The sequence below is a fragment of the Lampetra planeri genome, chromosome 50 (genome assembly GCF_965212315.1).
Source record: "Lampetra planeri chromosome 50, kcLamPlan1.2.h2, whole genome shotgun sequence".
Lineage (NCBI taxonomy): Eukaryota > Metazoa > Chordata > Hyperoartia > Petromyzontiformes > Petromyzontidae > Lampetra > Lampetra planeri.
In genome coordinates, this window is record NC_136156.1 from 131,836 (window position 1) to 146,747 (window position 14,912).

Genomic DNA, 14,912 nt, shown 5'->3' on the forward strand with positions numbered 1-14,912 from the left:
TACAGATAGAGTTAGGAATTGGGTAAGAGGTAAGAAAAGGTCAAGGTTGATCATAGCGGTAGCAGTAGGGATAGAACAAGGTTAGGAATGCGGTTAAACACACCGACACTTCCAAGGGTTAGACATTCGAGTACAGATAGGATGGGACAAGAGAAAGAATTAGGATTAAACCTATGGCTAGGACTAGGGTTAAGATATCGGTTGAGAAAGACCAGATCTAAGGGCTAAGACTGGGGCTGGAGTTAATTACAGAATTAGAGTTCTAGTCTTCACTCAGTTTAGAACCATGGACTAGGGCTTAGGGACACATTTTGGCAAGGGTTAGAGCGAACATTTTGGTTATGATAAGAACCAAAGGGACAGGATTAAACACATGAGTAATGGTAGGGCTAGGAATAGATAGAAGCAGGGTATTTTTATTACTAATACCAGGGTTGATTTCTCTTTATGGTGGTGCTGTGCAAAGTGAGCTCATGGCCTCCACTGACCTCTCCCCAGCCGTGAGCAGAGAGTGCCGCGTACGGAAGGGAACTTTGAATGCCAGGGGAACGATCGTGGAGTAGATGGACCAAGGACTGTCAATAGAGATCTGCCAGGGAGGAGATTGTCAATTAGCAACATTTCAGCCTAGACTTGATTGAACACGGATACAATACATACAGCCCAACAGCATACCACATTCACTGCATTACTGGGAAGGTTTCTATATTAATAGATATCTGGAATTTTCTTGCATTTAATTTAATGTTTATTGTGACAATGTTTATGACGAATTCACCCATCAGGAACACGAGCAGTGATGAGACAAAGGTGGCCAGGCATGTGTGATGGTGGCCCCACTACTCCATAACATGTGTATTATAACTCCATAACATGTGTATCATAACTCCATAACATGTGTATCATAACTCCATAACATGTGTATCATAACTCCATAACATGTGTTGTTTGTCACGTACGCAATTTGTTCATGACCTCAGTCCAATGTGTGAACCATAACACCACCCTAAAACCCTCGCAGCCATCCACAGGTACGATTGACACGCCGGCTTGCCTTCTGATCAAGAACGTCTGCTTCGACGACAGCCTTTCGTGACTCCACTTTATCCGCCGGTGCTCCATTTTGCCCGTCTGCTCCGCCAGCCGCGGCGAGCGGCAGTGCGCAGGCGACGCGCAGGCTGAAGCGCAGAGTGTGGTAGCACGGCGTGGCGGGGAGGTTGACGCTCACAATGCGCTCCGAGGGAGACACTGTGAACACGGCATCCGGGAGCTCCTCTGCCGTGGGATGACGGGAGGACAGTATTACATTTTGACTCAAGTACAACCTAAGACTTCTGACAAGTCAAATAAACCATGACCAATCACAAATCTTTGGATGAATCACACTACTGCACTCTGTGCACGCCACTTATTATATAGTACTGCATTGTCGTACAGCCTGTGGTACTGATGATACTACGTTTGTCAGTAATATGTGAGTGGTGAGTGTCTGGTAAGATCTTGATTTGAAGCTTTCGTGACTGTAGGAATCCATACTCTTTGGTTCTTTCGGTAAAGTCCCGTAGGTAGAAAAAATAATAGATCACGACGTTCCGATCACAACACAAGCAATCGTCATCAGGTGGGACAACCGCAGCAAGAAACAACTGCTGAAGTAGGCGAGAGATCTGCCGTGGCACGAGGTTATATAGTAGTGTATAGTGTAGTGTATAGTGTAGTGTGTAGTGTATAGTGTAGTGTATAGTAGGCCTCGGCAGAAGGGGGGGGAAGGAGGCGGGGCAGAAAGTGGACCACATGGCAGCACCCGGGTCACTGGAGGAGAGATCAGAGAGAGATGAACAGAGAGAGAGAGAAAGACACACAGAGAGTCGGAAGCAATACCATCACTTTGCCATACAACCAGTGAGGGAAAAAAAGTATTTGATCCCCTGCTGATTTTGTACGTTTTCCCACTGACAAAGAAATGATCAGTCTATAATTTTAATGGTAGGTTTACTTGAACAGTGAGAGACAGAATAACAACAACAAAAAATCCAGAAAAACGCATGTCAAAAATGTAATAAATTTATTTGCATTTTAATGAGGGAAATAAGTATTTGACCCCTCTGCAAAACATGACTTAGTACTTGGTGGCAAAACCATTGTCGGCAGTATATAACCTTGTGCCACGGCAGATCTCTCGCCTACTTCAGCAGTTTTTTCTTGCTGCGGTTGTCCCACCTGATGACGATTGCTTGTGTTGCGACCGAAACGTCGTGATCTATTATTTTTCTACCTACGTGACTTTACCGAAAGAACCAAAGAGTGTCTGGTAAGAGTAGAATAGCAGGTGAGTGATGAGTGTCAGGTGAGTGGTCAGGTGTCTATTAAGTATCTGGTGAGTGTTTAGTACCAAGTCAGAAAAAGTGACTGGTGGACGTTCGTCTGGTGAATGGTATCACGTGATCGGTGAGTGTCTGGTAAGTGTGTGCCGAGTGCACCCAGTGTCTAGTTAGTGGTGAGTATGTGGTGAGTGTCTAGTATGTGTGTCTGCCGAGCACATCTGGTATGAGGAGGTGAGGGTCAGGTGAGTGTCATGTGACCCCATTAGTAGGTTGGGCTGCCTCCTGGTACAAACGCACGTACACAGTCATCTCTTTGGAATCCTTTGAGCAGTATGAAATGTTGTGCAGCTGTGGCAGTGCAATAAATCAAACACGCGTGGCATATCGCAATCCACCAAAACCCTTACCGCCAGTATCGGTGCTGATGCGTGCCGTGTTCTTGCCAGAGTTAAGGATGAGCAGCCCGGCTGGGAGGCTGAGCTGCAAGGCGTCACCCCCACGCACAGAGTAGCAGCCGGTGTTCACGGTCACAGTCAGCTCTTGAGGCACACCCGCTAGCAGTGGCTCTGTTCATCGTGCACCAACAAACATATGCACACAAGCATTGATAAAAACAAAGAACATCTGCATCGCCTTTCGCAGATTTTTGGAGCAAGGACTGTGAGCACCTATTAAGGCCAGCATAGCGCACGAGGTAGTAGTGAGGCCATCATTACACCCGGCTGCCTTTCACGGCACGAACGGTGTGAAGTCACCGTCACTTAATGGCGACCGGTGGCTGGTGTTGCGCGTGCGTGTGTGTGGCAGCACCGTGCGAGGGCAGCAGGTTGAGTTGCGGCTCCTGTGAATAGACGTCGTACTGCAGTGGAGGATAGAGGCGACGTGACAGGAGATGCACGCGGCCCAGCTGCACGCAAAGCTGCCTTAGTGTGAACGAGCCAGGCTCTGTGACCTGCAGGAACGCAGGGAGGAAGGGAGGGAAGCACTCGGTGGCAACACAAACTTCCCCACAAACCGTGTCCACCCCAATGCTTGATCGGCCCTAAATGAGTCTGGAGCGAGCCACTCTGTAGAGGACCTCCACGATGGCGCTTTTGCTCTCACCACGGCAGAGAGGGTGACGGTGTTTTTTCCAGGCCTCAGCTGCACGCCGGCGGCCCTGAGCGAGCGCGATGCCTCTTCCCTCGTAACATCAGCGCCGCGGCCTGAGGACGTGTTGGAGTCCTGACGGCGCAGCAGCATGTGCGAGTTGCGGCATACCACGCCGCTCGACGCCAGTGGGGCATCCGCCTATGGGCAGCGACAAGACGGCTCTCATGAGTTGCGGTCAACAAGAAACCAGGCTAAGTTCAAGTGTTATTTTTTTACTCTAGCATTTCTCAAACAAGGATCGAGGGGCCAAGGGTGTTCATACTCTCTTCAGATTGACTAGCCTGCTGAGAACTCTGGGCCACAGACATAATAAACTAAGTAAATGGATGCAGTAGGATCAAATGTAAGAGCTATAAAAGATGAGACAGGATCACTTTATTCATAAGAAGTCATCATCCTTAGTTCTTAATTATTAGAAACCTAGCAATGATGGGAAAGGCCCGTACAACTACCTTCCTGTTAGCTGATAACTTAATTGGGGGTATTATTTGGCGTGTGAGCTACGACACCAGCACACCACAGCTCACTCCATCCAACAACAAAGCGGGTCTCTACTAACACCCTGCAACACCGACTTCCCGGCAGGCGGTGCCACACGAACGCACCTGTGGGCCTTTCTCCCTGAGCTCGCACACGTCGATCAATGCCGGGAGCTGCCGGCGCACGGGCAAGTCCGTCGCCGCGTTTCCCGGGAACACGACTCGCCCATCCGGGTAACGGGGCGTGCCGCCGGTAGCCCCGGTGGTGGCGGCGGCTGCGGGGCCAGGCCGCGGTTCATGAGCGAGCGCTATGGAAATGGCGGTGGAGTTGGCACTGGCCGGAAGCCGGCTGACGAGCACCAGCTGCAGCACGAGCGTGCCGTTGAGGTTGACGAGCGCAGACGCCGGGGTAAAGCGCACGCTCGACAGCTGCAGCACCGGCTCCAGAGGCAGGAGGATCTCGCCTGCGCCGCCCGAAACGACAGCAAGGCAGACAAATGGGGCTGACTGCGACGTTTCTCTCGCTCGACACAATGTCGATTAGTTATTGATGCAACTACTTTGCCCCTTACATCTAAATGGAAGTGTTTCATTTTATTTGTTTTAATACGTATGTATATAGCATTTTATTCGCACAGTACATAGCCAACTGGGCTAATTGGAGGTGCGAAATATAACTGGTTGGTGGAAAGTTCAGTTCTGAAAGAAAGCACCCAGCTTTCTGTTGAGACAAAGATTATTACAATGGGCTCACTAATCGTGTAGCCCCTCGGCGTAAAGAGAAATAAACACCGTGTATGTGTACATTCCTCTACCCGAATATAGTAATCATCTCCCTTTGAAACAAAATAGTTTTGAAGTAAAAATGGCAGTTTAAAAGAGAGCCAGGCCAAGTAGATGTGTTATAGCCACCGAGTCCAGCACTAATAAAGTCATGAATTCAAGCCAAGGCACTTGATGTGTCTCGTGACGCATCTCATAGGGGCTTAGAATGGCGTTGTCAGATCACCGAGCCAGCAAGTCTGAGATCCGACGTTCAAATCTAGGTTCAACTACCCACAACTAAACCCGACTCTGCATTGCAATGGTCTTGGACAATGACAGCAAAAACAATCATAAAATAACCACTTAATTTGGCCGACCCCAGCTCTGAGGACGTTTATTTTCCACGAGTTACATGGGGCTCATCACGATTTTCAGAGTATGAAGGAGCACAGCCTAGTGGCCAGTCTGGAGTAGCACGTCCCAGATTGCGCTTAAAAAAGTTACATGTATCATTTTACAGGTATCCTGACAAGGTTATTGGCTGAAATATAAGAATCTGTGAGATGCGTTTGACCATGTGCAATCTGGCGAGACCCCGAGGCAAACACTTGGGTGCGAAGCCCACCGCACGCACAGACGTCTGAACTCACCATGGTCCTCTGCACCACTGGACCCCAGGATCTCCTTGAAGTAAGACTCCCTCTCATCCACAGGCAGGTTCAGATCACTGGCCAAGAGGCTGCACATCTCCAGGTATGTGCAGCAGTGTCTGTTAAGAATTATGCCCTCAATGACAGGGCTACAAATAGCCATGAGACCAGTTGCATAAAACACATTAAGTTACATTTTAGCTTCTCATTTTTAAACGTGAAAGTAGAAAAAAAACACTTCCATTTGGAATTGTGTTAACAGTCAGACAAAACTGATAACACTCAGTGAGGCTTTACTAAATAAATGGACATCATAGCTGTTTAGAAAAATCCTGCTTGGAATATGTCCAACTGCTTTTCAATTAAGATTTTTTTTTATGTCCAAGGCAAATTTTGTGTGTCGAAGTATCTGAATAAATACTCTTTGGATCTTTCGGTAAAGTCACGTAGGTAGAAAAGTAATAATCGTTTTGATCGCCACACAAGCAACCGTCTTCAGGTGAGACAGAGAGAGACAGGCTGCTGAAACAAGTCCTTATATTTAGAGCCGAGAGGGGGGGGGGAGGGGGGGGGGCAAGAGATTGTGCCTCAGCGAGTGGGAAATCCAAAGATGGGAACCGAGATGGGGGGGGAAAGGGAGGATGACCTCCACGACGATGACGAGCTGAGGAGGTGGCTTTCCCACTCGCTGAGGCACAATCTCTCGTCCCCCCCTCTCGGCTCTAAATATAAGGACTTGTTTCAGCAGCCTGTCTCTCTCTGTCTCACCTGAAGATGGTTGCTTGTGTGTCACAAAAGCTGCCAATCAAGATATCTGAATAAAGCCCACACTTAAGTAGGCAGTAGTAAAAAATCGGCGCAGATAAGTCAGCAGCCTATTGCTGCCTTACAAACACCCCCTTATAGAGCAATGGATGTAGGAGTGTCAAGCATATAGTATTCGGTATGCGCCATGCAGAGTATAATAGAGAAATACATGAGACACATGAAGTCCTGCAGGTAGGATCCCTTGACCGAGGATATTTGGTGGTGTTTCCCAGTTGCTTCTGGCAAGTGGCAATCTGCTTGCGTGTGTGTGTGACGGGCAGCGTCCAGCCTTCGTCTCGGTATGTCTTCAGCGCATCATACAAAAATGCCTCGGCTTTTTGCGGCTCCCCCTTTCTCCTATACAACGGACACATACACAAAGGGGCACAGACTCAGTAAGCACGCACACAATGTAGACGATCCACATATCCCTGCACTCAAGCAGAGGGTGCAGGGCATATGGTTGAGTGTTAATCGTACAAACCCGAGTTGCCCCCGAAAAAATGCAGTGAAAAAAACAAAACAGGCACAGATGATGGGAGATACTGCCACGTGAGTTTGCTGTGCAGAACTGCGTGCATGGAGCAGTGTGGGCTCTCACATGTGATACTCCGCCAGGTCCGTGCCTATCAGTCGGGCTGAACGAATCCTCCCAATGTGTTTGTATGTCCCCATTGCAATCTCCGACAGCTCCTGTCAGCAGTCACACACGGTCACATGCAGTGCTCACGCCAACCTTCACGGGTGCGTTTTTCTAGAGGTATTGCCTGCCAGGACTTAGTCTGTAGGAGTGTCAAGCATATAGTATTCGGTATGCGCCATGCAGAGTATAATAGAGAAATACACAAGGTCCCAAAGCAAAGGGAGCCGTGTACAAAAATGGAAACTATGGCCTCATGTGAATGAGCTATATGCAGTTAATTTGATCGATACTAATGCGTCATACCCAGAATGTATATTTAATCACACACAGCCCTCGTTTTTTTATTAGCATACTAACTCTGACAATACTCGCTTGCTTAAATGCCAACAGTCATGGCATGCACCAAACGGGCAGCAGATCCATTTGCTGCAGTATCCTAATTGAGATAACTCGCGATGAGTGTGTGAGCATTGTAAAAATCACAAGGTTCAAAGGACATACATTGACACATGCTCATTCGCAACACTTCACCTCATTAAAACATCATTCCACAGTATTAATGATCTACAAGTACAGCCATGCTTGTCAATCCACTGTTGGATGAGAATCTTCCAATGCCGTGCGGGTCACGAGGGAATTGTGACTACCCTTCAACACGATGGTCAACGTGGGTTGCTGAGGGCGAGGAGCATATACAGTGGATAATAGTACAGTACAATAATGGATGTTGTTGCACTGCCCTCTGCTGAAAAGAATCCCCACAGGTGCCCACAGCACCAGTTGTATGCATGGCGGTCACCCACACCAGCACTAGCTAGGTTCAGATTAGCTTAGCTTCTGAGATCTGAGAAGCTTGGGTATGGTCAGATAACCCCCATGACCCACACTGGATTCTGGCTGATTTGCTCATCGGCAATTGTAATAATGATTGTACATCACAATGCGTTCATATTAAGCCATACCATGTAATGCTTCTCATAGGCTTCCATTGAAGACAGGGCTTCTCTTAGCTTCTTTCCAGGGTTGTTAATGTTGCTTGCTGCAAATAAATAATCAACTAAATAAACAAAATCAATCACAAAAAACAATGACATAAAATGAGCTCCATTACTTAGGCATAATAGTCAGTATGTGTGAGCGTAGATGCTATTGTTGATTTGAAGCTTTCGTGACTGCAGGAATCCATACAAAGAGTATAGATGTTATCGTGAAATGTGTAAATACTTTAGAATTAAACCTCATCACTACGTTCCCATTGCTTGTGTATTCCCACATCTTTCATCTCATTCTTTAAGTCTGAAATATTCCTACCAACAGGATTTTAAATGTACTTGCTACAAGTAACTCTATAACTGATGTTTTCCCATGAGATAGATATACAGCATCAGAGAGGCGTTGATCGACAGAGATAAGCATAACAGCAGAAACCCATTGCATGAAATGCATAATTTTTATGGCAAGAAATAGCATTCCCTGGTTCAATGTTTTGCTGAATCTCAAGTTCAGTTTCTGGTCCTTTGAAGAACACGAGATCAAAGCTTCACTCTTGTTTACTTTAAACTACCCCAAGTAGTGTTTCTTATAGTTGCTTACAAACAGCAAACGCATTGTGAATGTTCATACAATAGTCGGTTAATTTTCTTTGCAAGTGGTTATGATAATGCAAATGCCCTCAGAGGGATAAAAGGCAATACATCTTAAAATTGACATTTAAAACATCTAATTCGAGTATCATGAGTATGGGAACGTAGGGGGCCAAAGAGGCATCTGCACGCCAAATTTCAGATATGGAGAAAGCCATTTGCTGTGCTCCATAAATTAATAGCCTACTCAGGAGCCCATGGTCCTTAGGCATAGGCCCCCATGACTGCTGCTTACCTCCAGAACTACAGAATCATTCCCATGCACCTAACTGTTATTGAATAAACAAAGATCAGAGGCCCCATTCGCTAATAGGCACTGATGATGTTAATCCCTGCTATTGGTCCTGAGTCAATGGTGAGTGAATATTTGACATTGCCATGATGGGGACCAGTTGATATATTTGTATAGACTAACAGGGACTGCTGACTAACAGGGACTGCTGACATTTGACGAAGCGGTGCGACTCGTAGCCGAGTGTAAATGAAACAACGCTGCCAGGGAGTGCTCCATAAACTGTCATCCATGGTCTGTGCATGCTCCATCTTACGACTGTCTTCGTCGTCATCCCGCAGGCCAGCCAGCAGGTCCACTGTGCGGTTCAGCTCCTCCGAGTCTGGGCCATTAGGAGACATAAGGCCACACAGGGAGCCCAGGCCTTGGAGCTGTAAGTGAACATGCATAAATGTAGCACAAGCTTGCTTGTTTAAACACAAACATGCACATTTGCAAGCATGCATGGCACATACTAGAATTTGTGTTGATTTTATATATCTCAAGGATAGAGCCGTGGCTTATTGACAAGGGCACTGCCCTCTGAACCTGGCCACTTAGGTTCAATTCCAGACCACAACGACACGTCAGTGGCGAGTGATATTTAAACTGGAAAACTCCCAAAATGTTGACTTTAAACTTTCGTGACTGCAGGAATTCATATTCTTTGGTTCTTTCGGTAAAGTCACGTAGATAGAAAAATAATAATAAAGTGAATAAAAATGTAAAATAATGAAAATTAAATTAAGTAAAAAAAAAACACTAATGTAGATTGTAGCCTGGTTCTTAATCTGAGTGAGTGTACTGGCAGTCTATAATAAATATTATTTGTGGATGGTAACCAGAAAACATTGTTACATTATAAGCAAATAGACTGGTTTAAATAAAATATTTTTACAAAACCACTCATAAGCAATAATATAAAGTTATTTATCACTTACAAATATTTTAAAAATTCGACCTTTATGACACTCATTTTCCAGTTTGAGTTCCATACTGTGAAAAGGGCTTCAAAAAGCGTTCCCCTAAAGCTAGGCGAAGTTTGCACTGAATTTCATTCAAAACACAAAGATCACAAGCAAAACATTTAGTCTGAGAGCTTCATAACCAAGTATCAATGTCCCATTGCATGAAGGCCTGCACAATGTGTGCATCCTGGTTGCTGGGATTAATTTATATTTTAACTAAACTAGAAACGATATTTTACGTTACCAGGTAAGGCCCACTAAGCTAGAGAGGTTGTTTTTTAGAAGCAACCTGGTCACGAATGATATTTCAATGACACGGCTTATCACGTGAAACGTCATAGCAGCCAAATACTGTAAAATTGAGTGTGCAAGATGCCCACCTTTTCCCGTGCGTATGCCCGCAGCCCGGCCGCATAAGCAGCAAACGAGTCATTCTGGTTGGTGTCGCAGAACGTCTCGATCCTCTGCAGCACCTCCAGGCAGCTGATGTAGACCCAGCAATCAACCGCACCCACCGGCATTTGGATCTGGGAATTTCAATGTGAGCAATGTGATTTGGAGATTACATTGATTTAATAGACCTTAATAAAGATAACGGGATCTGTTGAATTGCTAAAATAAAAATGTTTTCCCTTAACATGCCTTCTTTAGATATATCTCTGGACTATTTATTTGAATAAAATAAAACAAACAAAAAGACAAAGAGCTCTGATTGTATAGACGTGTAACAGTGCAGTCTGTGTGTACTGCACGTGCATGCACACAGGGCCCCCCCCCCTTACTTATTTAGAATCCCCTACATTATTTGTGCATCTCTCTCTACACATCCCTATCTGTCTTTATGGATCTCTCAGTGTCTTTCTTTGTGTTTATATCCGTGTCTGTCTTGTCTCTGTGTCTCTCTTGCTATGTTTACATAACATCCGAGTGTTTGGGCCATGGAGGCTCTCTGGGGCATGGCAGTGATATCACTGAATCCAAGGTGCAGACTCTGCACTACATCTCTCTCATGACACAAAGTCAACAATCAATGGGAAGTGTCAAGTCCGTTGAGGCTGCGCTAAATCCTGTTGCTGGAAATAATACAGCACCCAATTGGGTTGCGCTTTCTTCTTACACGACAAACTCACATCTCAGCAGTATATTACTGGTAAACTAACCCCACTGGATAAAACATCTTAGAGAAAGTGAATATATACAGCCCTTTTGTCAATATGTTGCTCAATGAGAGTCTCCCAATGACATGAAGGTCGTTGGGGTTATTTGATCAATACATTGGTCAGGACAGGTTCGTGACAGTGGGGTGGCACAGATGTGGGCAGATAGAAGTACAGGAAAACAAATAATGTTTTGCAGTGCCCTCTGCTGGCCACAATGTAGTCCGCAGCCTATAACAATCAGTTTAGTATATGGTGGTCACCCATCCAATCACTTTTCCTTGTTGATCTTGCGACTCCTGATGAGATTGGGTGCATTTCGGGTGATGTGGTTACGGGCCTTAAGAGACATTAACCATTCCACTAATAATTAACGATGACTGTTCAGTATTCCGTGGTGCCACGTCATATATGGATGGATCTTGATCAGTCACGTTTGGTTTATCGTGGCATACTCGGCTGCCGAGACCTCACGTGAAACGCTGCTGCTGCTGCAACGTGCGTGCTGTACCTCCAGCATGCGCAACTCCAACACAGAGTTATGCAGCAACTCAAGGGCCCGGTGCGCCACCTCCCAAGGCCGCTGCAGGAAGAAGAGAAGTGTGCACTGGCGCGAGAAGAGGTAGCTGCGCAGATCGAGCAGCGAAGCCTGCCCCGTCTGCACCGCCTCTCGTTTTCCCATGTCGATCGGCCGCCACAGTGCCAGGCCCACCCAGCTGCTGACTGGCCGACGGAAGCTTGACAACCAATCGGCAGTGTCTGCACAAACACGCACAAGCACGCATGCGTCCGCGTGGTGTTAATGAGAATGGTGCCATTAATGTAACCGTGTGTCCAGGAACGCTGCATTGATTCTCAGGACCCTGATTAATGCTTCCCAAATAAGGCTGAAAGTATTCATGTATTAACACTGTCTTTCTGTCTGTAAATCTGTAAAATATGGTCAAAAATCTCGTGAAAATTATCCGAATTATAATTTAGTTTAAACTTGTGTTGCTGTCAGGGACTTACCCTACATATAAATGTGCCAATTGATCAATGGGTTGCCCAAAACTTGCAGAAAAAACTACAACAATTTACCTGCCTTTGTAAGAGCAGAATGTAGCCTCACCAATGTGAAGTTGAAAACATTTCACCATCTTGCATAAGGACACTCCATTATTGATTTGACAGGAGCTCTTCTGACATTCAATACGATGAGACCATGGAACAATTTTCTATCCAAAATGCTCACTTCTGTTAAATGTTTACAGTAAATTGCATCTATTATATCTTGACTTACAGTTTTCGTGACTGCAGGAATTTATATTCTTTCGGTCCTTCGGTAAAGTCACGTAGATAGGTTCAAAGAAAATAACAAAAAACAAAAACTACGACGTTTCGATCGCAACACAAGCGGTCGTCTTCAGGAAAAGGGGGGTTCGCTTCCAAACTCTTGAAAGGGTTTTAAATGGGCATAGCCCAAATGTCAGCAGCCAATAATGCAAGTGGTGGGTTGGCAGCCAACCCCACGGTGGTTGGTTTTCCAGAAATCAATCAAATGTTCACCCGGCAGCCCTTTGATTGGTGGAAAACCAACCACCCTCGGGTTGGCTGTCCACCACTTGCATATTCATTGGCTGCTGACATTTGGGCTATGCCCTTTTCAAACCCTTATAAATACAGGCAGTCCTCTACTTACGATGGAGATGCGTTACGACGACCCCATCGTAAGTCAAAAATATCGGAAGTCGAAGATGGCCTAGCCTACCCAGGCGTCTTAAGGAATGGTGATAATTTAGCAAAACAGCAATTTACAGTAGCGTACTGTATAAACTATATACTGTATCTATTTATTAATTACAATACTGTATTGCACAGTAAAATGTAAAGTAAAAACCAAGGTAAATTCTTAGCCTACCTATATGAACTGCAATTTAATAGAAAGTTTTATCAGGAAACAATCCTATCTGCATCACACAAGGCGGGAGATGCGTACATCCCGGCAGCGTCCCAACGTACAGCATCGTACCTCGTACGCTGCTGCGTTTGCCTGCTGCGCGAAATGTAAAATATGTTACAATTTTGTCGTATCGCGATCGCCATCGCAAGATCGAAATATCGTAAGTGGGACCATCGTAACTCGGGGACTCTCTGTAGTTGCCCTTTTCCTGAAGACGACCGCTTGCGTTGCGATCGAAACGTCGTCGTTTTTTGTTATTTTCTTTGAACCTATTTCCGTGACTTTACCGAAAGACCCAAAGAAGATGCATCTATTATGTCCTACTACTCAAGAGCGAAACAGCCCGCAGGGGTGATGGGGCGAGACTTGTTGTTACCTCCGGCACCAAAGTTGACGACGTACTGAGTGAAGAGCGCGTCGAGCTCGTCGTACTGCACCAGTGCGTCCTCATACTGCTTCAGCATCTCGAACACAAACGCGAGTTCCTCCTGCGAGCATGCAGGCAAAGAGGACAAACAAACCCCCAATTTAGTCTCACAGACCGGCCCACAGTAGTAGGTGCTGTTAGCGATTGCCTATTAGCACCACTAATATTAACATATTAACATTCTACGGGCGGCAGTGTAACCAGCACCACACATGTCCAGTCACCTGTCTCCCGATTGCCAATGTTGACCATGACACTTCACCAGGTATTCATGTGATGCTGAGAATTACTTTACAAAGACCACTGATGTTGTTCCTCATGGCCGGCAATTGAAGACAGGTCACCGAGCTCATTAGTGTAGCCGAGTGTATTAATCAATGTGGAGTGAGTCCAACTGAGTCGCAGACGTTATTCTTTAGAGGCAACACATTTATTGTAACGCGTATAAAACACATTCCTGCGGAGGGAGCTGGTAGGAACGTTGGGTTGCTCGGTCAATGGCCAGGGTGAACGGCGGCGTGGTGTATTCCGCAAGTATGCCCGATTGTGAGGGCGGGCACAAGCCAGCGTGAGTAGGTTAAACGTTGAGTTTTATAAGGGCACCACGGGGTGACCAGCCCCTCCTCACTCAGAAACACCCCTCCCACCCCCCACCCAGCCCCACCCTCCCCACCCAGCCCCTCCCCACCCTCCCCTCTCCACCAAGCCCCACCCCTCCCATTTTTGGATGCACGACGGACGGACACAATATCCCCTGTGGGCTGGTGTAACCAGGAGGTTCCTACCAGTACAAAGGGGTAACTGCCCCTTTACCAGATACAGCCGAGGGTGGTGACCACCCAGCTAACTACACGATGGGGAGGAGTTACAGCGACGAAGGGTAGGGCCCCCACGTCGACAAGCTGGAAGCTGGAAGCTTGTCGACATGGAGCTTCCAGCTTGTAGAACGAAGAGACCCTGGTCCCTCTAAGGGACCCACCTTATATCCTCCCGGGTCGGGGCCTGCTCCACCCTTGGCCCCGCCCGCCTTCTCGAGTCTTCTAGCTCCCTCTCGATCCCTCTCGAGAGCTCTCCCTGGACACGTGGTCACCCCCTAGCCCCCCCACCTGGGGCCTCCTCTGTGGACACTCCGGATCACGTGTCTACGGGGTCAACCAGAGTGCCGCAGCCAGGAGCAACTCTGCCCCTGGGCTGACACTCTCCCACTCCCCCTTGTGGGAGGGAGCCCACACTACACGCCACGCGTGGTGCCCGTGCTATCCCAGCGCTCACCAAGCCCCGCTAGGGCTGGTACTACACCCGCCTACGGGGTGTACGCGTTGACGGTGCATCGCACGCCGTGCTGCTCTAGAGCCGGCCCCGCACAGCAACCCACCCGGTGCCGTCCGCGATGTAAGTACATCGCACGCTACGGCCCTCCCGGGCCGGCACCATACAGTGACATCCCTGATGTCACTACAAATATGCACACACACACTCTGCCACATTCCCCATTTAAACAGGCAAACCATTACATTAACAACCATCTGCAAACAATATATCTTGATATATGGAACTTTTTAAACAATCCATGTAAATAAGGCCACGGGTCTCTAGGAGTAGTAAACAATATCAGGGTTAAGTGGTCATTACAGCTCATGTCGATAAGCCACCACCCCTCCCCTTGCTGACTTCCTTCTGCTAG

General features: G+C 46.9%; 1 protein-coding gene across 3 annotated transcripts in view; it reads right to left on the reverse strand.

The window, feature by feature from the left end:
• TRAPPC10 (trafficking protein particle complex subunit 10) overlaps positions 1-14,912 on the reverse strand; it is a 33,701-nt gene that overhangs the window by 9,924 nt on the left and 8,865 nt on the right. For 2 of the 3 annotated variants that reach the window (XM_078616230.1, XM_078616228.1), the window contains exons 6-19: positions 13,178-13,289; positions 11,371-11,618; positions 10,083-10,229; positions 9,012-9,126; positions 7,783-7,877; positions 6,779-6,870; positions 6,391-6,534; positions 5,371-5,474; positions 4,082-4,419; positions 3,429-3,614; positions 3,135-3,276; positions 2,732-2,890; positions 1,055-1,275; positions 489-589 (exon numbers count right to left, since the gene is read on the reverse strand). In XM_078616230.1, coding sequence (XP_078472356.1) covers positions 489-589; positions 1,055-1,275; positions 2,732-2,890; positions 3,135-3,276; positions 3,429-3,614; positions 4,082-4,419; positions 5,371-5,474; positions 6,391-6,534; positions 6,779-6,870; positions 7,783-7,877; positions 9,012-9,126; positions 10,083-10,229; positions 11,371-11,618; positions 13,178-13,289 — 2,204 coding nt within the window. The remainder of the gene's footprint in view (positions 1-488; positions 590-1,054; positions 1,276-2,731; positions 2,891-3,134; positions 3,277-3,428; positions 3,615-4,081; positions 4,420-5,370; positions 5,475-6,390; positions 6,535-6,778; positions 6,871-7,782; positions 7,878-9,011; positions 9,127-10,082; positions 10,230-11,370; positions 11,619-13,177; positions 13,290-14,912) is intronic. The other variant, XM_078616229.1, reaches the window with a different exon arrangement.